At 33.2% G+C, this 24,316-nt stretch overlaps 6 protein-coding genes across 6 annotated transcripts in view; 2 read left to right on the top strand and 4 right to left on the bottom strand.

The window, feature by feature from the left end:
* The window catches only part of LOC104776259 (2-oxoisovalerate dehydrogenase subunit alpha 1, mitochondrial-like), a 3,824-nt gene extending 1,927 nt beyond the window's left edge, over positions 1–1,897 (bottom strand). The window contains exons 1-2 of the mRNA XM_010500295.2: positions 1,526–1,897; positions 84–221 (exon numbers count right to left, since the gene is read on the bottom strand). Coding sequence (XP_010498597.1) covers positions 84–221; positions 1,526–1,762 — 375 coding nt within the window. The 5' untranslated portion in view covers positions 1,763–1,897. The remainder of the gene's footprint in view (positions 1–83; positions 222–1,525) is intronic.
* Positions 4,078–7,058, bottom strand: LOC104776258 (2-oxoisovalerate dehydrogenase subunit alpha 1, mitochondrial-like). The gene is made up of 9 exons (XM_010500294.2): positions 6,734–7,058; positions 5,867–6,004; positions 5,604–5,786; positions 5,366–5,523; positions 5,179–5,278; positions 4,973–5,084; positions 4,739–4,878; positions 4,475–4,660; positions 4,078–4,390 (listed from the first exon to the last, which is right to left on the bottom strand). Exons 1-9 carry the CDS (start codon positions 6,971–6,973, stop codon positions 4,223–4,225), a joined length of 1,425 nt encoding a protein of 474 aa, XP_010498596.1. The 5' UTR covers positions 6,974–7,058; the 3' UTR covers positions 4,078–4,222.
* Positions 11,613–13,245, top strand: LOC104776257. The gene is made up of 2 exons (XM_010500293.1): positions 11,613–12,432; positions 12,904–13,245. The coding sequence occupies exons 1-2, from the start codon at positions 11,786–11,788 to the stop codon at positions 12,956–12,958; spliced, it is 702 nt and encodes a 233-aa protein (XP_010498595.1). The 5' UTR covers positions 11,613–11,785; the 3' UTR covers positions 12,959–13,245.
* Positions 13,732–16,835, top strand: LOC104776255 (TOM1-like protein 2). Its single transcript, XM_010500289.2, has 10 exons — positions 13,732–13,968; positions 14,381–14,525; positions 14,626–14,704; positions 14,797–14,895; positions 14,988–15,101; positions 15,186–15,337; positions 15,462–15,543; positions 15,628–15,713; positions 15,807–15,992; positions 16,070–16,835. The coding sequence occupies exons 2-10, from the start codon at positions 14,416–14,418 to the stop codon at positions 16,680–16,682; spliced, it is 1,521 nt and encodes a 506-aa protein (XP_010498591.1). The 5' UTR covers positions 13,732–13,968; positions 14,381–14,415; the 3' UTR covers positions 16,683–16,835.
* On the bottom strand, positions 16,834–18,712 carry LOC104776256 (uncharacterized protein C57A10.07). The gene is made up of 3 exons (XM_010500291.2): positions 17,654–18,712; positions 17,455–17,576; positions 16,834–17,354 (listed from the first exon to the last, which is right to left on the bottom strand). Exons 1-3 carry the CDS (start codon positions 18,240–18,242, stop codon positions 17,028–17,030), a joined length of 1,038 nt encoding a protein of 345 aa, XP_010498593.1. The 5' UTR covers positions 18,243–18,712; the 3' UTR covers positions 16,834–17,027.
* Positions 21,616–23,606, bottom strand: LOC104776254 (glycolipid transfer protein 2-like). Its single transcript, XM_010500288.2, has 6 exons — positions 23,294–23,606; positions 23,076–23,131; positions 22,521–22,651; positions 22,262–22,397; positions 21,938–22,081; positions 21,616–21,822 (listed from the first exon to the last, which is right to left on the bottom strand). Exons 1-6 carry the CDS (start codon positions 23,460–23,462, stop codon positions 21,787–21,789), a joined length of 672 nt encoding a protein of 223 aa, XP_010498590.1. The 5' UTR covers positions 23,463–23,606; the 3' UTR covers positions 21,616–21,786.

Raw genomic sequence — 24,316 nt, 5'->3', positions numbered from 1 at the left:
TTTTTTTTTTTTTTTAATCCGGTTAATACTAAACCACAAACTCATACCAATTCTAATTTTACATTTTCTTGAAATTGCTGTACCGGAAAATAATTACTGTCGGGGATGATTCTCCCGTCTTCTTTGAGAACTCGGTAACAAGGAATCCTCCGAGAAGATGATGCCGGTATGAATTTCATCTCGGATGTGCAACCGACGTTGCCTCCCGGAAAATCCAATTCCTGGAAACAAAAGAAAGTATTAGGGCGTATTTAAGAATGTTTGATAAAAACAGGGATCATAATGCAAATTGGTTTTCCATGGACTGGTGTGAGTGTGAGACGTATTTCATGAAGGGGCCCCTCTAATGAATGAGACGTACACGTGCTTAAAGTCTCTCAGGGCATCTTTATAGGTCATGCCGCGTGTATGAGTATCTAAAAAACATTAATTTAATAGTTTTCTAATAAATGAATTATCTGTTTAAGTTTTAAATAATAAAAAATAAAATGATCCAATCCCATAATGACAAGTGGCTTGACATCCATTCCTATAGTATCTTAAATATCTGGGCAGAGATACTATATCTATACTGTTTCTACATTTTTCAGTATTTTTTAATTTTTTAATATACAGAATTACAGATACTTCAGAAAAGATGTGGGATGGATATGCTCTCAAACTAAACTAAACTCAACTCAAATAAGCGACACCCACACTTCACTTAAATTATTATTACATTCATCATATGTTTAACTTGTGTGTCGTGCGCCGATGTGAACTGTTGTTGTGAAGTACTTGAACTATGTTCTAGAGCTTTGTAAACACTAAACACTACGTACAATGGTTAATTTATTCAATACATTTTTTCACTTTTTAGTACTTCACATTATCTTCTTATTTTTCCACATCATAATTAAAGAACCAATTAATTTTTACTCTTTACAATAGTTTTGTTTAATAAAATTTCAACACTCTACCCTACCATTTTTCTTTCATTTTTTCTTTATGTTTTTGTTTTTTTTATGATTACAGATTATTTACAATAATTAATTATTGATTTAAATTATAAAAAATAAGAATTAACTAATATGATAAAATTATATAATTTTAAACATATATAATAAGATATTTTTTTGTCCAAATTAGAAACAAGTTTATATTTATAGAATATAAACAATGAGCTGCACATATCATCACTACACTTTTGTCCACACAAAAAAAATGTAAGCAATCAACAATTTTGTTTGACCTATTAAAATCTGTCATGTCATACCAAATGGACCCATATTTATCTTCCATCGATGTTGGATGTTATCAACACCCAAACTTACCAACTCATTTTATCAACACCATTCATATTATCAACACCATTGTAAACCTTTCAACTATTGCTAAATTTGATAAAAGTGCCATTGTAAGTAGTCGAAGATATTCTTCTTTGAGATTCATAAACAAGAAAATTTTGATCCTAAATAAAAATCAACTAATTCTTTCTTTTTTATTGACACGTGAAAGAAAGTATGATTACTATATATATAAATACCTGCAGGACATCTTCTTCATCACTATGTTGAACCAAATCAGGCTGTTTCACCACAGCCGTCGACTCGTGACGGAGACTAGACACGTAGGGACTCAAAAACACTGTCGGGGATAACTGAGAAGTTGAAACTACGGGTCGATGATGAGAGTAATCACCTTTGACGAGAATCGTCGATAAGCACAGGTTATGTCTCAAGCTAGAAACAAGGTTTCTTGATCTAGCAAACCAGACCGCCATGTTTGCCAAAGAAAGGACAAAGGAAGAAAATAGAGAGAGAGAGAGAGAGAGAGAGAGAGAAAGAGAGAGAGAGCAATGTTTTTAACGATGTCTAAGGGCAAAGGATTAGAAGGACGACAAGTGCATGTATTACCTTGTCGGACTTGAAATGTCATCCGTATCCATCTCCAACTTCTTTTTTTCTATAAAGATTTATTTATATTCCTCGCATTTTGGGATTTCTAGTTTTTTTTTTACACAAATCATAGTGGACATATACTATAGAGAGAAAGAAAAATTAAAATGAATTATTGTTTAAGCGTTTGCAATACCTACATAACATAACAAAATCATTTATAGATTTTTAAACAACCAAACCAAACTGTACTGTGCCTTTTTATTGATTTTTCCCATTTATCCAACAATAGTCATCTACTTGCGTGTCATTTATATATTTCTTTGAATTTCCCATTACGTCCGCGGAAATTATTAGTTAGAAAAAAGTTTTTGGATGACACGTGAAAATATTATCCCATATTTTAGATCAGTTGAAGGTGACACAAGCACACAACAATCACCAGAAAAAGGATTTTATGTATTTGTTAGATGGTAAAAGAACTGATAGTTTCTCAATTTATGATTCATTGATGGGTGACATCTAACCTAACTAATAAACCTTAACTTTACATCTATTGTTCGATGAACCCGCTACTAGAAACTAAATTTGTGTGCTTCGTTTGTCAAAAATGCGGAAACAGAGTTTACTGTCTTCATATTGTTGTTGAATTTGTGAAATGAATCTCTCAAGTCTCACAATGCATGGGAAGGGAAAGAGAGAAACGTGTGGGAAATAGCTTCCTGACGCTTAAGCTGCCACTTGTATTATAGTGACTGGCAAATAAGTTTGTTCATTGTTTAGCTTTTTAATAATATCCAAGCCAATTCACTCACATATTTTAAACTTTAATCTTAGAACTATATAAGTATTATATAAGTTATGATTACATACGTAATTAACAAGCGAATTTAACTTAAGAAGAAAGATTGAAACAAATGGTTTAACTGAATTGATTTGCAATGGTGTTGTTATTGAGGAATTATTTCTTCTTTGTGTAATAGAATAGAAGAAGGAGATGCCTGAATCAGTGAATGTGTGTCAAGATCGACTAAACCCTAAACCCTAAATCCTAAACCCTAAACCCTAAACAACTAGTTGTAGAGTACGATTTGATAAAAATTGAAACTGCAACTAATGAAATCAACTCATTTTTTATATGCGCACATCAAAATTTGAAGTTTTGGGATAACTTTCAAAGATACTCAATCTAACAATTGGCAGAAAATGATAATAATAAGTTTTTCAACAATTGGCAGATATTATAAGCATATCATATTTTATTCAATGTATTTTATTTTGTATATATATAAAAAGAATTTTTCCTCGCAATTTTCTTGTTATTATTATTTTTTTTAATTACTAAGAAATTCAGGATCTATGTCCGTAGATCCTATTAGGTCAGAGACCAGAACATTTTATATGGTTCTTTTTCAAGCGTCATCTTCTTTTTTGTGTTTTTTTTTTAAATCAATCCTCTCTTGTTTTCTTTTTTTTTACAAAAAAATAATTCCAATCCTTAAAAAAATTCTTATCATATTTATTTAATTACTTGACGATCATTTAATCATAACTTTTTTAAAATTATATATTTAGATTAATAATTATAAGATAGAGACAAGATCACTTACCGTCATTTATTGTTTGATTATATTACGTACATGTCATTTGGATAGGTAGGCACGTTTTAAAAAACGATTTATGAAGCTTTCTTAAATAATTTTAGGAGATTTTCAAAATAACTATTTTTCTATGTTATTTTCAAAAATACATTTTTATGGAGTTAATTTTCAAAAATACCCCTTTTAAATATATAAAATAATTAAATTCTGAACCCTACTAAATTCTAAATACTAAATACTAAACTCTATTTCTAAAAAAATATATTCTAAATATAAAATAGAGAATGTTCAAAAAAATGTTATTTTTTGAAAAGATATCTTAAAAATGGTATTTATAACAAATTCTAACAGTTTTAATAATCAAGCCCATCCAATTTTTTTTTTCTTTCCATACGGTGGGTAAGTTGGGTGATTATTCAAATTGATCGTCAATTATGTTAAAAAATTCCACAATGAAGGTGACTACTAGGTGAGAAGAGCTCCAACACACATACATGAAAACAACACTCTATAATCCCAGTCTTATATGGGCTCAGCCGGACCATTGGTGTTTATATTGGACTATAAAAGTAACAAACATTCTCAAGGTTATTTCATGATGCTCCAAATGCTGATTTCATTCATTCATACTCGATTACTATTCGATTCGTTGGACATAATAAATAGTCTGTATATACATGCATATATGATACATAATACATGGGAATGAGGTTTTCAACTTCACAGTTCGTCTAGAATCTAGATTCATACATGAAAACCAGAAGGGTAATCCTGAGGTTGTCTCTCTACTAGTTCCTTTAAACCAAGTTCTTGCTCTTCTAGATTCTTCGGCTTAACATCATACACATCGTTAAACAGCTCTTTCAATGGTTGTTTATCACACTTCTCGGCCGCTTGAATCGCTTGCAGAAGCTACAACACACACAAAAAAGGCTAAATAACACAACACTTCATCAACCTTAACGTATTAAATGTAGCGGTTTCGGAATCTTTTACCTGTTTTCTTGTGTTAGATCTTAATTCGGATTCATCTTCTTCACTCCACCATCCGTTATCCTCGACCCATTTCTTGAATCTATTCACAGGGTTTCTCGACATTTTCCAGTGCTGGATTTCATCGGCCGCTCTGTACTTAGTTGAATCATCTGACGTAGAATGATGTCCTACTCTATATGTCATCGCCTGCACACAACAAAACTAATGTCATTTTCACTAAAGTCAAAGTTGTGATTAAACAAATCTTTAATGTGGTTTTTTTACCTCGATGAGAACAGGTCTCTGTTCTGTTACAGCCATTTCTCGAGCTGAGCGTACCGCACTGTAAACCGCGAGTGCATCGTTACCATCAACACGGATGCTTCGGATTCCGTAAGCTTGTCCCTTCACAACAATGCCATCACCTGTTACCAAACCACAATAAGCTCAAATCAAAACAGAGGAATAGTTTGGTCTCCTTTGTAATGGAAAAAACAGAGGAAAAAGTTAGTTTCATACTTCGAAACTGTTCTGAGGTATGAGTACTGATTGCCCAACCGTTGTTCCGACAAATAAACATAACCGGAGCTTCCAATACGGCCGCAAAATTCAACCCGGCGTGGAAATCTCCCTAAACACCACACCCCAAAACTATGTAAATTTCAATACTTGAAATGCTAATCCTTTTTTTTTTGAGATATGAGAAATAAAGACATTTCATCAACCTCGCTAGTGCCACCATCACCGATGAATGTAACTGCACAAGCATTCTTCTTCTCCATTTTCAGAGAATAACCAACTCCAGCAGCTTGAGGAAGTTGCGTGCTGAAGAATCAAAACAGATTCATCCAGCAAAAACACATAAGAACAGAACAATCAACTGCTTTGTTTCTTTTGTCCAGAGATTCTTACGCGATTGGAGAGGAGATAGTGAAATAATTGTGACGATTAGAGCCGTAATGAATCGGCATTTGTCTGCCTTTGCCATAATCATCTTTGTTCCCAAAACACTGATTCGCAAACTCCTCCAATGTAAAGCCACGCCATAGAAGCACTCCTGGCTCTCGGTACTGTACCAAATCCCCGGTTTAAAAAAAAACCGAACCAAAACGTGACTAGTGTAAAACAAAGACAACGTCTTAATAATTACCTGAGGTAACACGACGTCTTCAGGACTAAGAGCAGCAGCAGAAGCGATGTTAATGGCTTCTTCTCCAAGAGAAGTAAGATAAAACGAGATTCTTCCTTGACGTTGAGCTTCGTAGAAGATGTGATCCATCACTTGAAGCGTCGCCATTTGTTCGTACATTCTCACAGCTAGTTTCTCGCTCACCTGTTTTTTGTTTTTCCGGTTAATACTAAACCACAAACTCATACCAATTCTAATTTTACATTTTCTTGAAATTGTTGTACCGGAAAATAATCGCTGTCGGGGATGATTCTCCCGTCTTCGTCGAGAACTCGGTAACAAGGAATCCTGCGTGAAGATGACTCCGGTATGAACTTCATCTCGGATGTGTAACCGACGTTGCCTCCCGGAAAATCCAATTCCTAGAAACAGAAGAAAGTATTAGGGCGTATTTAAGAAATTTTGATAAAAACAGGGATCATAATGCAAATTAGTTTTCCAGGACTTGTGTGAGTGGAGACTTGTTAATGAATATGACGTACACGTGTACTCAAATCAAACTAAACTCAAAGAAGGAAGACCCACACCAGTGATTTAGTATTCATTCGTACGTGTAACTTGTGTGTGGTCCATTACTTCTTCGACATGACTTGTGCGCCGATGTGAACTGTTGTTGTTAAGTACTTGCAGTCTTGTACTATGTTTAAACTATGCGATCCCATAAGTTTTAAACAAATCTTTGAGATTCATAAACAAGAAAATTCTGATCCTTAAATGGAAACCAGCTTCACCTAAATTTGGTTTTAGTTTCAGTTTTATATAACATAATTTATAAACCAAGAATCGGAATTGGAGATAACCGGACATTGATCCGAAGCATTTGCTAGAAATTACTAGTCTTAGACTCTTTTTTTTTTTTTGAAAAAGAACTAGTCTTAGACTCTTAGAAAGAAAAATCAACAAAATCTGATTCACCAAGAATCATTACTTCTTTTCTATATATAGTTGAAAACTTGAAATTATTCGTCATCGACAGCTACTCTTTTTTTATATATATCGACAGCTAGATACTCTTATAATAAACTAATCCCAATTTAAAATTTAACTATAACCCACGTGAAAGAGTATGATTAGTAAAAAAATATATATACCTGCAGGGCATCTTCTTGATCATCGCTATGTTGAACTACATCAAGCTGTTTCTCTGCGGCCGTCGACTCGTGACGGAGGCTAGCCACATAGGGACTCAAAAAGACCGTCGAAGATAACTGAGAAGTTGTGAAAACGGGACGTGGAGAGTAATCACGTTTGACGAGAATCGTCGACGACAAGCACAGGTTATGTCTCAAGCTAGAAACAAGGTTTCTTGATCTAGCAAACCAGATCGCCATGTTTGCCAAAGAAAGGACAAAGGAAGAAAATGGAGAAGTGTCATAAGAAGAGAGAGAGAGAGAGAGAGAGAGAGAGCAATGTTTTTAACGATGTCTAAGGGCAAAGGATTAGAAGGGCGACAAGTGCATGAATTTCCTTGTCGGACTTGACATGTCATCCGTATCCATCTCCAACTTCTTTTTTTATATGAAGATTTATTTATCTTCCTCGCATTTTGGGATTTCTAGTTTTACTAATCCTAGTGGACATATACTATAGAGAGAAAGAAACAATTAAAATAAATTATTGTCAAGACTTTGCAATACCTACATAACATAACAAAATCATTTAAAGTTTTTTCAACAACCAAACCAAACTGTACTGTGCCTTTTTATTGATTTTTCCCATCTTTATCCAACGATAGTCATCTACTTGCGTGTCATTTTTATATCTTTCTTTGAATTTCCCGTTACGTCCGCGGTAATTAATAGTAAGAAAAAAAGATATTTTTTGGATAACACGTGAATACATTTTTCAATATTTTCGATCAGTTGAAGGTGACACAACAATCACCAGAAAAATGATTTTATGTATTTTTAGATGTAAAAGAACTGATAGTTTCTCAATTTATGATTCATTGATGGGTGACATCTAACCTAACCAATAAAACTGGCTTGGACCTTAACTTTACATCTATTGTCCGATGAACCCGCTACTAGAAACTAAATTTGTGTGCTTTCGTTATGTCAAAAATGGGGAAACAGAGTTTACTGACTTCAGATTGTTGTTGAATTTGTGAAATGCATCTCTCCTTTTTTTTCTTTTTTTTTTGTCAACAAACATAAATTCTTAGACAGAAATTAAAACCACCCTAACTAATCAAATATGAGATATAACTTATGTTGCATAAGAACTATTTTTTTTAATGAAATTATTGTTAATTAATCATAGTTTATGTGTATCTGTAATCATTGTAAATATCTAATTAGAAGCCAGAAATTGTGTCACTATTGTTTGGCGTTTAGAAAAACCCATGCAAATTGATTACTTCGAAGCTGAATTTCAACATAGTATATTGCTATTTAAAGAAAAAATAAAATGTTTTTCATTGGTCAACTTTTTAAAATGAAATAATTTCTCTGTCTCATAAAGATTGATTGATGTTTAGAAGCTTTTACACATTTTAAAAAAACAATAATTACTGAGTTTAAATATATTTTTTTCTTTGACAAAATAGATATTATTTAATTTTAAACCAATAACAATTCAAAATTTTAAATATTTTCAATAATTATTTTTTAAAATTTATAAAACATCAATATTTGTAATACAAAAAAATATCCCAAAACATCAATTTTGATGTTTAATTACATAATGGATCTTGTTCATCTTCTGTTTTTAATCTAAACTCAAAACAAAACCATATTTTTGTCAAAACCCCATACCACCATATCTCTACACGCACCCTAAAAATCAAGGTCATCAAGCCTGTCGGAAGTTCATATTTGTCAAGGCANTTTTTTTTTTTTTTTTTTGTCACCGATTAAGTACACGAGGGTATGTGAAATTTAGGCTTCGATCTTATTAGTTATTACAATGGTTACATGTGAATATTATTTGAATATAAGAAAGGCGCTACAATTTTTCCACCATATAATATGAGAAGACAAAGTCATATTTAACTTTTGCTATATCTGTTCGCCGATGGTTCCGACTCTAACCGAAGGTCTAACTGCAACCGGGGGAGTCCGCCCACATTCTCCAAGACATTTGAGACACTCTGCAACAATGGAAGTGCCTAGACAGTGCTTATGGCACTCCACTTGGCACTCTTTGTCCGACTTTGCATCCCCTCCCATTGTAATTAACGCCGTTAGTAGCATGGTGATCCACACTGCACCCATGATCTTCATCTTCATTTGTTTTTTTTATGCTTCTTATTTGTTTTTATTTTGTATAAAGTAGATTCTACAGGTCTATTATATTTTTGATAGATTAAGATGTATCTATATATATGTATTTTATACTTCTCATCCATCTTATATCAATATATATAAAGTTAATTTTTTTCTCTTCTTCTTCCTCCACATCAGTAATGCTATATTTTTTTATTTATTAAAAATTACTATTTTAAATATTCATTCATTGCATATTTATTAATTATAAGTTATAATTAATAATAGTAAAAATAATTTAAAAACAAATTAAGTAAAATTAAATAAATTATAAAAACGTAAAAACAATAATATAATTTTTTATTAAATAATAAAATAATAACTATATAAAAATAAATTAAGTAACAGACATAAAAATTTCATAAAAATTTCAAATAGTAAAAATAGGAATATGAATTTGTCTTAGTAATAATGTTATTATTAAAATTTTAACCAAATATAATCATATTCAAAAATTAGAATGGATTAATGAGTTTTTGAATAGATTAATGAGGTTTAGAATGGAAGTAAGATTTTAATGCTTGGTAGAGTAAAAAAATAATTTATGTAATTGTATTTATAAAATTCTGAATATAAAAATAAAATTGAAGTGAAACATTAGTTTCTAATTAGAAACATATACTACAAAGATTTATTATTAAATTTCACTGAAAGAAAAATATAAGATTAATAACTCAACTCAACTTAAAAGTTTTGATAAAAAACGAAGACATTGTAAGGGTCACATTTGTTTTTGGAAAAACTACGAAAAAGACTCTTGAAAAAATAATTCCTCTAAAAAATAAAATCAATGGTCACAAAATATAGAAAAAATAATATGTAAACCGTTATAAAAAGTGACATGTGATTTATATAGCATATCTCAGAAGACATATTATCAACTGAAGTTACAATTCTATAACATGATAAAAAGTAAAATACAAAACAAGATTGAGATTTCATTAATTTTATCAAATGCTTCTAACCCAAAGCATTGTGAGAAACAATATTTTCAAAGTACACTATGTTATTTTCAGAAGACAAAGCTGACGTTGCATCACAAAATTAACATTTGAAAATAGTATAGATATAACAAAAAAATATTCTCTTCAACAATATATATGTTGTATATCACTTGGTAAAATAGGTTTAGTGTTTATATAGATTTATACTCAAAAGTGTAAATAATTATATATGAGCTCAAAATTTTATATTAATAGAAAATATTTTAAATTAAAATCTGCCCATGCGCGGGTACAAATTTTAGTTATACTATATACAATTAAAATACTACTAGACATTTGATATGTGAGTACGTGACCATATTTATACTTAGTCAAAGTATGTTATTTTCTTAATTAACAAAGGATTGATATCTATTTAGACAAATATATAGAAATGGTGATTTAATTACTGACAACTTAATAATTATCAATATCTAAATGTTTAAAATTTTTACAGCTAGATTTTCTATTATATATATTTTCATGTTTATGATATGATTTTGTTTTGAGATAAATCAATGCTTCTTATACTAAAAAAAAAAATAATCCTAGAACTTAGCACTAAAAAAATAATCCTAAATGTGGAATGAATTTTGTGGATTTATTTTTCGCAAATATATAAATTTCGTAAATTGCTTTCAAATTTTAACTCTCTCTCTAAAGCTCCATAGCAATGAAAATTAGACTTTATTAGAAAAACAGTCCCACATCGGAACTTCGGTTTGTTAAGTTGCTGTATATATAGACTAAAAAGGAAACAATAGGCTGTGTTCGAAATAAGGAGAGATGGTTGGCATCTCCTCTGACAGAGACGGGATTTGACCTTCGGGTCTTTCGAACACATCAGGTTAAGGCTCTTCACCACAATGGTGAATCTAACCCAATTTTTTTTCGGGCTTTTCTTTCTAATATTGGGCCTCTCTCTACTCAATTTCATGCTAATACTAACTCCATTTTTTTTTATTTTTTTAAATCGTGTTTCTAGAATCAATCGATAGATCATTATACTAAATAAACAACATCTTATATAGTGTAAACACAAACATCCCAAAGTCAATGCTTCTTATACTAAATAAAAAATCAAGAGACGTAGGAACTATATACACATCCATAAACGAGAAGCACGTCGAATGATTACTCTATACAATTCCCTTGAAATTAGCAAAAAGGAATATTAAAGTAATGAAAACACGCATCTAAATATTGTCTTCTAGTACTACTAAACACGCTTAATAATAAATCGATTTTGCTTTTTCACAAACATTAAAAGACTCAAAAATACAAAAGCCAACGCCCCTAAAAAGTCAGGAAAAAAACTAATTTATGTCAACTAAATTGTAACAATCGTGAAACAAAAACATTACTACTCGAGGGAGTGAATAAGCTCTTACGTATGTTTAAGTGGTGAGAGCATGCAAGAACATCAATTAATTTTAGATTGATGATTAGTACTAATGGCCTTTAAAATCAATGATACGTGCCAAAAAAAAAATCAAAAATAGATGACTTATTCGGGGAAGGATGATCTAGAAGCACTTGACTTTTAGAAGTGTGAAATACTAATCCGTAAAACACTTACTCAAACGTAAAACACTTGCTCAAATCCGGTACGATCTGCAAGATATCATATTAAAACAGCTCCTCCGTGTTGACAGCAACAACAACAACACATCATATTAAATAGGGGACTATATTTTGAACCACTCTGAGGACAACGTGACGTTATAAATTAAAAGCACAAAATCATTATTACAAGATTTTTACTATAAATCCCAAAAGAGTATATGCTACAGAACAGGTCAATCAAGTTTTTGTTCTGTTATAAAACTTAAGGACTTGTTTCTAAAACAAAAAGCTCAGTTTTTTTTTTTTGAAGTCTTGCAAAATCATCACGATGTTAGATCCTTCTTCAGCTAAATCCTCCGATACCCATTTGTGTTTTCCGAGTATACCCAATGATCACTCAGATTCCGGCGTCAGTTCGCCTACTCTGTGGAGAAACAGTCCTCCGAGGAGTCCTTTTCACCGGCCGGAAGATTACTGGAGTCTTTCGCCTGATTCTAAAGCACAGGCTATAGCTCGTGGTCAACGGGAGCTTATGGAGATGGTTAGTAAGATGCCCGAGTCGTGTTACGAGCTTTCGTTGAAGGATCTTGTTGAAGTGAAGGTGAATCAAGAGAATGAACGGAAGGTGTTCGATGAATTGCCTGAAAGAGAAGATAAGCCGAGTAAGGTTGTTAAGAAGACGAAGAGTGATAAAAGGATTGATCCGAATAGGTCTGGAGGAGGATTCGATGGTGGGTTTCTTCTCAAAATGATGTTTCCGGTTAGCTTAGGAGGTAAGACAAATACGACCAAGAAGAAGACGAAAAAGAAGAAGAAAAAGGGGGAGGATACGATTAAAGATTCTCAGGTTTCACCGAGACCTTCGATCTGTGATGAGCTTGTGAGAGAAGAGGATAAAGAGTGGTGGAATAAAATGTCTGAGTTAAGCACAAAGAGGAGCGGTAGTAGCAGTAGCAACAGTAGTAATAGCCTAAGGTATGTTTTCAAAATTTAGAAATGAAAGTTTTCATCTTTCATGCTCTTAGATTTGCTTTGTGACAAACTCCTAGTTACATCGTTTCATTGAGTATGCTTTATGTTAAACTTAGATCATCTTATATCTTGATTATTATCTGCTTGCCGAGAAAAGAAAAAGCAATTTTTTTTATTGTTGTCATTGTGTTAAGCGAACTGTTTTTGTGATGCTTTTTTTTTATTTGTCTCTCTTCATCACGTTAATCTCTTAACGAGCATGTTGGTTGTATGAATATGTTTGTTGTCAAGTTAAAGACCTTTTGACAAAGATTGTGAATGCTGATTGAAGCTCCTTACCTTCCCTGTTACTCATGAATCTATGTAGATTATATAAATTCTAAGATAGTTGAGATTCAGGACTATTTGTCTGAATGATTCCTAGTCGCAGAATTGAAAATTTTGGGTTTTTGATGTGAAAGTGTTTTGATGCAGGGGTGGAAAACGTAGCTGCTTATCTTTCCTCTGGAAGGTTCCTTCAAAAGAATGAAACAAAGCTTTTTTTGGTGTGAGCTTGATTAGACAACAACAACACTGGACTGTGTTGTTTGCAGTCTAGAAAATGTTCGGAGGGAATGGTTTTAGAGTACGAACAGACACGAAAATGCTCACTCTTCTGATAAATAATTTCTAATTTTTTTTTTGCTTCTGTAAGCCTTTGTATCCTCTTTTTTGGATACGGTATTATTAGTAATGTAAATAGAGATTAATGTGCACTGATTGGTGTTTCAAATTCTGCGATTTTGAATTCGAATGTACAGTGTGTTTAGGATCCTACTTGTTTTTTTAAAAACTTTTACTTATAAAAAGCCTAAAAACTAATAAAGCTACGTAAATAATAATCTTTGCCTTAAAAGGAGCGTTGTTTGGTTCAAAAGACTAAAGAGAAAGCTTTGATGTGAACTAATTGGTAGAATGGTCCCATTGTGGACTTATCAGCACGGTAGAATATTTGTGTTGGGAGTTTGTTGTTCTGTCCGAACGCGCGTCTTGGGAAACGCGTTTTTACGGCGGTTCGGGATTTTTAGAAAAGTCAACAATGGAAATCAATTTGGGTTTTGATATTAGGTAAATTTCTTGGTATATATAGTTGCTATTATTCGCTAATAATGATCATTACTATACGACCTAAAACAACTTGATTTTATACTTTTTACTTATGATAATGAAAAGAATAATTAAGATTATTTTCCTTTTTTTATTTTTCCCGTCACCGACTGGTAAGTTTAGCATATAGTGTGAGACAAAAGAAGCCAAAACACAAAAGTCTTTTTCGCATCTGGCAAAAATAATAGAAAGAAGAACAAAGAAAGACAAGTCGCAGTTGATTTATATGGACGGCTAAGGCTGATGATGACCTGACTCCGATCGTCTTCGATTACAAAGTTTTGATTTTTCCGAGCACCCTTATAATTAATTGGTTTCATCTTCTCGATCTTGATACTCACGAATCTTCGCTTGGCTTATCATCTCTTCTCAAGTTTTAGAGTCTATAGACAGGTTAGAAGGTCTTTGCTTTTGTTTTGGTTCAATTATGATTTATGTTATGTTGGGTTCTCCTTCTTCCCTGTTCTTCAACTGCATAATACATTATGGGTTTTAATTGAAACTTTTGTCGATGTTTTGATTCATACTTCGTAATTGACTAATTGTTGTGTCCAGTTTACTGGATTTGGTAGTTTGCTGGCTTAATCTGTCATGTGTATCCATATATAAGACAATTTTGCGATTGTTAATTAACTTCTTGTGCTTCTGGCTTCGTGATCTGGTCTAATTACAAGCTGGTTTTGTGAATTGTGATAGTCATTGTTTTGTTTTCAAGAGTCTGATCCCACTTGTGTCTGATCTGTTTTTGCTTGTTCTATCTGTAATTAAGAGGTGGTTATATAATTGTGTGTTTATATACTTGTAGGAAACTTTAGGATTTGATTAAAAAGCGATCTTTCAATGGCGAATAACGCGGCTGCTTGTGCTGAGAGAGCTACTAATGATATGCTGATTGGTCCTGATTGGGCTATCAACATTGAACTGTGTGACATTATCAACATGGATCCTAGGTAAACGATAGAGTTCTTCAGAACCGTGTTTGAATTACTGGTATCTGATTGAGTCTAGGCTAGGATGCTTAAAATATTGAACTTGTTTTGTTTTTTGTAGTCAAACAAAGGAAGCAGTGAAGGTGCTCAAGAAGCGGTTAGGAAGTAAAAATTCTAAAGTGCAGATTCTTGCCCTTTATGTGAGTGTTTATTTTTTACTCATTGTTGGATACAATGCTTTATTTTTGGTTTTGTTCATTGCACTGATCTTCTCATTCGTGGATTGGCTCAGGCTTTGGAAACTCTGAGTAAGAATTGTGGCGAGAGCGTGTGCCAGCTCATTGTTGACCGTGATATTTTGCCTGATATGGTCAAAATAGTGAAGAAAAAGGTTTTTACTTACCCATCTCTCACCTGTTTGTTATATATGAGCTCTATTATCATTTCTACTTAACCTGGAATTTTATCAACTAACTTACGCAGCCGGACCTGGCTGTGAGGGAAAAGATACTTAGCTTATTAGATACTTGGCAAGAAGCTTTTGGTGGAAGCGGCGGAAGATTCCCTCAGTACTACCATGCTTATAATGAACTTAGGGTATAGTACTTGAGCCTTTTATTTGTATATTTATATTAGAAAACAAATTTTTGATAATCGTTTTTGCCTTTTGAACACTTTTAGTCTGCTGGATTTGAATTCCCACCACGAACGGAGAGCAGTGTACCGTTCTTTACTCCACCTCAGACTCAGCCTATTATTGCTCAGGCTGCGGCATCAGATGAAGACGCTGCTATTCAAGCCTCTTTGCAAAGTGATGATGCCTCTGCACTCAGGTACATTCTTCTTGCTGAATATCCTGTTCGACGTTCTCTTTCCCTCAAATCATTTTGTTTGCTAGACTTGTCTTTTAATGTGGCCTCAAACATGTTATAAACTTTAGTTTCTTGACTTTTTCAGCATGGAAGAGATTCAAAGCGCTCTAGGATCAGTTGATGTTTTGACGGACATGCTTGGGGCTCTTGATCCAAGTCATCCAGAGGTAGAACAATATTACATGATTAGATGAAATGACCCTGTTGTTTGATCTGATTTGTAAAACTTACTGTTCTAAATGCTGTGACAGGGTATAAAGGAAGAACTTATAGTTGATTTGGTCGAGCAATGCCGTACTTATCAAAGACGTGTAATGACTCTGGTGAACACCACTTCGTAAGGATTCGTTTCTTTCCTCCTTCATCCTCTTGTTGTTATATCCATTTGATAAATTTTGTTAATGGTGAAAGAGACTCTTTTTTTTTCCAGAGATGAGGAACTTATGTGTCAAGGATTAGCACTGAACGACGATTTGCAGCGTGTTCTTCAGCACCATGATGATAAGGCAAAGGGAAACTCTGCTCCTGCAACAGCTCCCACTCCAATTCCGCTTGTTAGCATCAATCATGATGAGTCAGATGAGTCAGATGATGATTTTGCTCAGCTAGCTTATAGGTAATGCCCATTCCTTACTCATATCAGTTGAATCCCAAGACTTGGATTGCCAAAATTCATTCAACTCATCTCTGCAGGTCGAAAAGAGAAAGTGCACGAGGGACTGGATCAGGGAATTTCAACGCTATTCTTCCTCCTCCACCACCTTCTATGAGGCCAGTACATGTTGATTCTGGCACTATGGACTTCCTCAGTGGTGATGTCTACAAACCTCAAGGAACCTCAGAGAGTGTAAAGCCTCCGAGTACTTCCCAATCATCACACCTGGACTCTTCCGCTCCTGTTTTCGATGAACCAGTTCCCCGGAGCAAATCCCCTGAGCAAGTTTTTTTCACCAAACCAGTTTATGACCAAACTGAGAAATTGCCTCCTGCTCCATGGGATACTCAGGAAACCAGGAAGTATCCAGCATCAATGTCTGCTAGAACCAACAAGAGGCCAGATTACTTCCAGCATAATGTTCCCCAGCAGTCAAGCAGTGGCTCTGATTCTTCATACGATGATCTAGTGGGACAATCCCGGAATCTCTCTCTGAATCCAACAGCATCTGCTGCTGCTCCTGTTACACCACCAAAGAAAGATGATAAACCAGAGGATATCCTATTCAAAGACCTGATTGAGTTTGCAAAAACCAGGAAATCATCATCTTCTACCTCCAAACCCAACAATCAGAACAACAAACCGTTTTGAGACACAGCTTGCAGTTTGTTGCTTTACTATTCATTTTTTCTTCATTTGTGTTTCTGTTTTGTTTTCCTTTGATTGAACATGGATGATAAACACCGTGTTTCTTTTTAATCAAATAAATAATAGTGCATATATATAGAGAGATCTGTTACTGGATGGAAATGTCAAAATTTTATTTTAGGTCAATCGCATTTGATACAAGTAAAATTCTCGTTTCTGACAACACATGAAAGCAGAATACAAAAAGATTCTGAAGTTTTCTCTGTATAAATATTTATGGAAAGTAACAAAAACAAAAAAGAGTTTCAAGTAATGGTTCCTCTAAGCAAGTCTAGTATAGTATAGATCTTATACAGATGAATCCCATGGGAGAGAGCCAGGAAAAGGAGCTGAACCACAATACTTGAACAATCCTGCAATTTCAGGGCAGCCATTAGGGTAAGGTATAGTCCTGTGGAAAGGGTCACGCTTCAGCTTCTTACGCCAAAGCGAACCAACACACCCGTATGGATCTTCTTGAAACTGAGATCTAACCATAGCCTCGCCTTTTAGAGCCCCTTCCTTGGATGATAGAGTAGCCGGAGTTCCTAAATAGAAGAATCTTGATTCCGGAAATCCCATTGCTGAACGATGCAAATGCGCAAATCTCTCCTCCTTAAAATCATAACTCACTATCTGATCCAAGCATGAAGAAAGATACATTAATATCACGAAAATGAAAAAAAAACTTTGGCTTACTAACGAGCGCGGAAGTTGGAAGCAAAAAGGCATTTACTGTTATGTTCTGTGGGTAAGACCCTGTGAGCTCTCTGAATCGACAAACACTAAAGAGAAGATTCTCAAAGCTGTCTCTGGCATGCTCTTCCGTCAATGCCCTCGGCCTCACCTCATCCTTGCCTGTAACAATCAATCAAACCCCATTTCACCATCAAGTCACTAAAGAGCAGAAATTAAACAATAGCAATAAGACTCACCAAACCATCTTTTAGACTCAGCGACAGCCCAATAACTCTGAGCTTCACTACGAGGTCCAGCATCCTTACGAGTCTCTCCTCCACTGAACAAAAGCAAAGAATCATCATCTTTAGCTGCAGCATCAACACCTTCTTGTATATGACTCAAGAACGTAGCAGCCTGACCAGGATTCTTCTGATAGGACTCCAAGAACCACGAATCCTCCTTATCAACTCTACCGCAATCACTACTCGTATAAACAGAATGTCCAGCAACCATCAGAAGGTTCTTCAGATTAGCAAACGGGTAACCATCCCCATCCAAATCACTCTTCTTATAATAAGCAACCGCTGAACCAATACGGCTCTCGTAAACCGACGACACAAGTATCAGAACCGTGATCCCGAACGAGACGCAAACGATGGAAACTAGAACCGGGTGCAGTTTGAACAAGTGGTGAAGACGAGTCCCGAGAGATTTGATCATTTTGGGAAACGAATTCTTAGGCTTTCTAGATTTTCTGATGGTTCCTGATTCTAAATCGAAGTCGCTACCTCTACTAGAGTACGCATGAAACGCCTTACTCGATCCAAAGGGATAACTTTTCATGATACAATCAAATCCACAGAGCTCGAGACCAAACAATGTGGCAGATTAAGCATACCCAGATCAGATTTAGAGAGACTAGTAACTCGTGGGATCATCAAAAAAAATCTCTTCAGTGGGAATTTAACCAAAAAAAAAAAGGTAAAGACTTTGATCGAACCCAGATCGTTGACTAAATCTCGATGACCATTAACGAACAATCGAATCACGACCCAGGTGAAAAATTTCCAGAATTGAAACGGAAGAAAAAGAATAAAAAAAAAAAACTCACCGGATTTTATAACAGTTTCCGGTGAATCATAAGGCAGAGTTTTGCTTCCAAATGTGTTGACCGAGAGTGTAAGAATTGTGTTTTGTCTTGTCGATCAAAGGTTTTTAAGAACCATTGACGATTTGAAAACAGTAATAATAATAAGAAGCTTCGGAAAAGATGTTTTGTGTCGTTGATGTGAGCGAGGAAGAGAGAATTGGAGTAAGATCGCTTGAGAATGGATCCTGAACGTCTTTTTCATTTAAAAGCCCAGATCCACATCTTGGTCCATTTATTTATCATCAATACAAATATTTATTTAATTTTATCATGCTCCATTCTAATCTCATATTTCATATCTATCATGATAAAGCAGAATTCCGCTGGCCCAATAAGTACCTTCTCGTTTCAGTCGAGTCACTCGGCGCAGAAGCTCATTCTGAACCACGGGAACCTTCGTCTCAATCTTCATAATCAATTTATGCCATCTTAAAAAAATTGGAATCTTGTTAGGTACCCGTACGACAGCTCTAACATTTTTGGAGTAAATTTTAGTGCCACTCTTTTTTGCAACGGGTCAGGTTTTTTTTTTTAAATTCTAAACCGATTACAGAAATCGGATCTTTCTATATTATTCTCCACAGATCGGGTAAAAATCGGAATGTATAACCCGAAATTATATTTACGGATCTTCCTTAATCTTCTCTTTCATTAATCGTCCTACAAATAAGGAAAACTGTTAATAGTATATGATATAAGAATTAACGTGCGTCCTATAAATAAGGGAAGATCAGTTCGTTTTGTTAATGTGTCTTTTATAAATAAGGGAAGATATGAATTCCAGATTTGCAAAGTATTCAATCGGAATCCACGAAACCATATAACAATTATATAGTTTTAAAGCTATAAACCCGGTTACGGTAAGGCTTTTACAGATTAGGAAGAAAAAATGACGATTTAGTGCTAACATAACGCCATTAAATCAAAATAATATCTATATTTTCTTTATTAAATATTCATTAAATCGTTAAAATACAGTAATAAAAACTAATTAGTACACCTACACGACACTTTAATGGTGTATTCCTTATCTACATACTAAATATTCAATTCGATATCACACTTAACTCTATCATCACCAAAAAAAAATTATATATAACTTGTGAATAGAGAGACCCAAAATGCCCAATGGTAAGAATTTTGTACACTAATTATACTGGCATCTACAATGGTAATATATAGATTACTATTTTTGCTATACTATAAACTAAATATTTTTGTTTCTTTTTTGTAGATGTGTTTGACCAAATCGTAATAATGGGAGATGCAAATGCTAGAGTTGAACAACAAGCCAACAAGCTTAGTATTAAGAGATTAAAAATGAGTTTAATAGACTGTTTTTCTTTTTTGAACAAATGTGAGTTTAATAGATTTTAATATTTATAATCTAGAGTTCATTTCATTGTATGATAGAGAAATAATTTTATATCTTTTGGTATAGAGATGAGAGACAGAGATTGTTGTGTACCTTGTGGGGTATGTTTATTGAGTAGGTCTTTGATATTTTCATGCAACTAATGGAATTATGAATCAATTTTGTCTTTTAAAAGTCAGTTTCCTGAGTAACAAAATTGAATATATAATAGTTTAAACTATCATAAAACGGGGTTATATGATCTAAGAGATTATTAGAGTAAATATAAAATATCATAGAGCATTAGTTAAATCGTCATTATTTATTTTGTTAATACCATCAATATTTACATTAAATTTAACTCACATAATTTGGGTAATGAGTTGTATTGTCTTAGAAATATAAATATATTTACAGATATAAATGTATTTTACTCATACTTTATTTTAGCAAATCTGAGTATTATTATACCAAAAATACACATATAGTACTTAATAGTTCTTTCAAATCTAAAACATATAAATTCAATAACAATTACAACTTTTTCTTGTAAATAAATCAAAATCTATAACACCACAACATATATATTAAAAGTCAAAGAAATCAATAATTTTCTAACACAAATCATAAAAGATATATATAAAAGTAAAAAAGGTATTTGTCCCGTTGGTGTACCACCGGTAAATCTTAATTTCCATTATAAAACTATCAATAATTTTTATACTATTGTTTTTTTACCGTATCAGTGTCACCAAAGAAATCCTAGAACATTTTGTAATATGACAAAGATTAACTATCCTGGCTTTAGTTAACCCACACAGATACAAATTTTCGGATTTAAAGCTAAGTTATAAAACCGTAACAATATTATTGATTAGTACAAATCATTAAATTTCCATGTTGCAATATTAAATCCATCATACTAATTAATTTATATAGAATATAAGGTTATTATTCCTTCTCCATGAATACCAGATACCACTCACAAAGGTCAATATGCCAATGACATTTCTGTTTTCATTTTATTATTTTCATGCAACTAGAGATTCTTTTCATTATCATATATATATTTGTTGAGTTTTGTCATTTCATTAATATACATTAAAGACTTTGGACCGTATTGACATGTTGTAACTTGTAATATATGAAGAGCTTCTGATGTGACACGTTCTCAACTCTTACTTGTTCACTTTCGTTAATTAATTAATCAAAATAGCACTTGCGCCCGTTGATCGTTGCTAGCTAGATTAGGTTAATAGATACACTCATGACGGCTTTTAAGTTTTAACCAAAACTCAATCATTTAGCCGATGTTGTTGTTAGTTTTGATAAAATCCGGTGTTGTTATGTTAGTTTTGTATTGGTGGCATCGGGCTTGCTCGTTTGATTGACGTAGGTGGCTGCGGCTGCAGCAACAACAGCGATTGCGTTTATGGTTTTAACCGCTAAATCAAAACAATGTTTAAAAATATTAGATGCAGGTCGCAGCGTTTACCGCAACGTCTTGATGCAGGTACCTGAGTCAACCAAACAAACAAGCCCGATATGTCACATGTTTTTAATACTAGTATTCGACGGATCCCACTACGAGACATATGAGAGTCCGAGAATGTCGATTAATGATTATACTGTATAGTTTTATTACTTTCTATATATAAGTAGAGTACTTTAAAAGCTTAAGACATAACAACATTTATACACATTTATATAACTTTTAAAGAAAAGAGAAATCTTTTTAGTTCGGATGATTAAATAAATAAAAATTACAATATTGATATACGTACGTACTACATACATTGATGATATATACATTTTTCTAAAAACTAAACTTATCATTTGAGTGAAAATCCACAAAATATTTAGATTATTTTTCAACCCGTCACCTACATCGATCTTAATCTGTTCACCCCGTATCGATCCTGAAAAATAAAAATGAAGCACCATGCACGATACTCAATATGTAGATCAAACCAAAAATTTGAAAACGTTCAAAAAGGACTCTGACTATATGTGTTAATGGTAATTAATGATTACCAGAACAAAGTAGATTTCTTTGAGAATAGGTGTCAACAATGAGCTTAAAGTATCAATGTCTTCTTTTAAGGTATCATTGCTCTCGTCTCTTGCACCAATTGCGTCCATGAACGTTTTGTTGTCAGGTACCAGCTTCAAACACACCTTCATTATTACATATATATTCTACACTATATCAGTACCCCGTAATATGTATAATATCCCCAAAAAATATCATTTTATATGTTAATAACATTAAACATAAAATGACGATGGGATATAAATGGAAATGATGTTAGCTAGTAAGTATGATATAGCTAGAAAGAGAGTGATCATGGTGCATACTTTGAAAGCAGCAGACGCTATCCATCCATGATGCGGTTTTAATGTCGTCATGTAGCATTCTTCTACAAGTTCTTCCATCCTCGACGACGGTTCTTTGGACAACGAGCGTAGTAAACCAGCAGTAAAATCCATTGTCCTTTAATTTGTGATAGAATATAAAATAGTAAGAAAGAGAACTTTATACTTAGTTGGTGAAATTATACGATAGTTATGTAAGATGAATATTGTCGACAAAAAAAAAAGAGTAAGGTGAATATACTTAGTGAGCCAAAAAATAGCTCTACTGCAACTAGCAACCATTTTGGATGTTCCCTCCTCCTTTTCTTTCTTCAGAATCTCAACCAAGTTGGAGTAAACACATGAATCTGTTTCACAAACTTTCTCTAATCTCTACACCACCCAATTCAGCAAAAAAAAGAAAAGACATAAGTAAAAGATAATTCAAGTACAAAAAAGAAAAGATGGAAGCAAGATAGCAATTTTATAGAAAGTTATTTAAGAATAGACTAAAGTCCTCATGAAAGCAAACCAAATAAAGGATTACAAGGCTGAAATTGAATTATTGAAGAGATCTTTTACACAAAACAAAAGCACTGAGGAGATATCTATTGGGCGTTCTTATCAGCATAAAAGTTTAACTGATTTTCTTATTTATTAATATTATTATAGACCCACCATACATATATACCACACGTACATATGATGTTGATGAGTTTCAATCAATAAAGAGGACAAATCAAAATAAAATTAATAAAGCGTCTTGCATGTCTTGTCTGTATATGCATGAAGTTACATTATCTTTATATATAGTTACCTGAATATTTTGATCAATGTCTTGTCTAAGAACAGCCATTGTCGGTCCTATCTTATCTGCAAACACCAAATCACAAACAGCCGATCGGGACAATCATTGAGTTGTGCTAGATATGAACTTAAGAGACAATTCGGATTCCTTAAATAAAATACAATTATATATGAAACAATTAAGGAGGATCAATTAGTATGATCCATGCAAAATAAAAAGGAAGATACCAAGAACTTGGATGATTAAGTTGCCGAAGGAGAGAATAGGCCTCAAGGGTATATGTACAGCTTCAGTGTTATCTCCAGGTTTAGTTATGATGAAAAGAGAGAGCTCTTCAATGACGGTTTGAAGCTCTGTCTTCTTCGTCTTCTCCATCTCGTATCTCTTTCTCTTCATGACCTCTTCTCTCTCTTATTCATAATCTTCTACTTTCTTCTTTTATTACAACAGACTAGAGTTATTTATATTAGTGTAGAAACATCGCTTTGACTTTAAATCATCAAGTTGGTGTTATCTTTTGTATAATAATGGGAAATATTAAATATAATATAATACTCCAAAATTGCTCCTCGTTAATATATGATTGAATAAAAGTAATAATATTGTTTTGGGTTAGAAGCGGAGACAAGTTAACTTCAACAGCAAAGACGGTCCATATAATAATAACACATATATAGGTATGGCATGAAAATAGTAATCGACTACTCGCTTAGATTCCTTAGATTATGATGATGGTGACCCAGTTTTTGACCTCTATTTTTTTGGTATATGGTTCTAATTGATCCGATTATTTGAATAAAATAGAATTGTGGATGTTAACGATTATAATAACCGTTGAAAACACTAATTAATAGTGTTGATGAGTGGGGCTTAGGGTTCCGTTTAGATGTGCTGGTTGGTCATAAGGCATGCAAGGATGAAATAAAAGGAATCTTCTCCCAATTTCTTTATTGTATTTGGATTAATTGTCAGCTCTTCGTTCATGAATCCAATCATTTACACCACTATATATAATATGTATGTATATAATTTCGTGCTTAAATTGAAATATAGTTTTGAGATATAAAAAATACCTAATAAGACAATTTTAAAATCTACTACTAACATAGTTAGTAAATATTTGTTATTGTGGTCATTTATGTATGTAGATATATTGCAAGCTGATGTAATATGTTGGAGGTGATGTAATAAGCCTTTTGCCTTTACATCAGCTTGCAATATATATACGATCTGATATCTTCAATGTTATT

The sequence above is a fragment of the Camelina sativa genome, chromosome 3 (genome assembly GCF_000633955.1).
Source record: "Camelina sativa cultivar DH55 chromosome 3, Cs, whole genome shotgun sequence".
In the NCBI taxonomy this organism is placed as follows: domain Eukaryota; kingdom Viridiplantae; phylum Streptophyta; class Magnoliopsida; order Brassicales; family Brassicaceae; genus Camelina; species Camelina sativa.
Note: the sequence above shows the minus strand (reverse complement) of the source record. Positions and strands in the feature narration are given on the sequence as shown.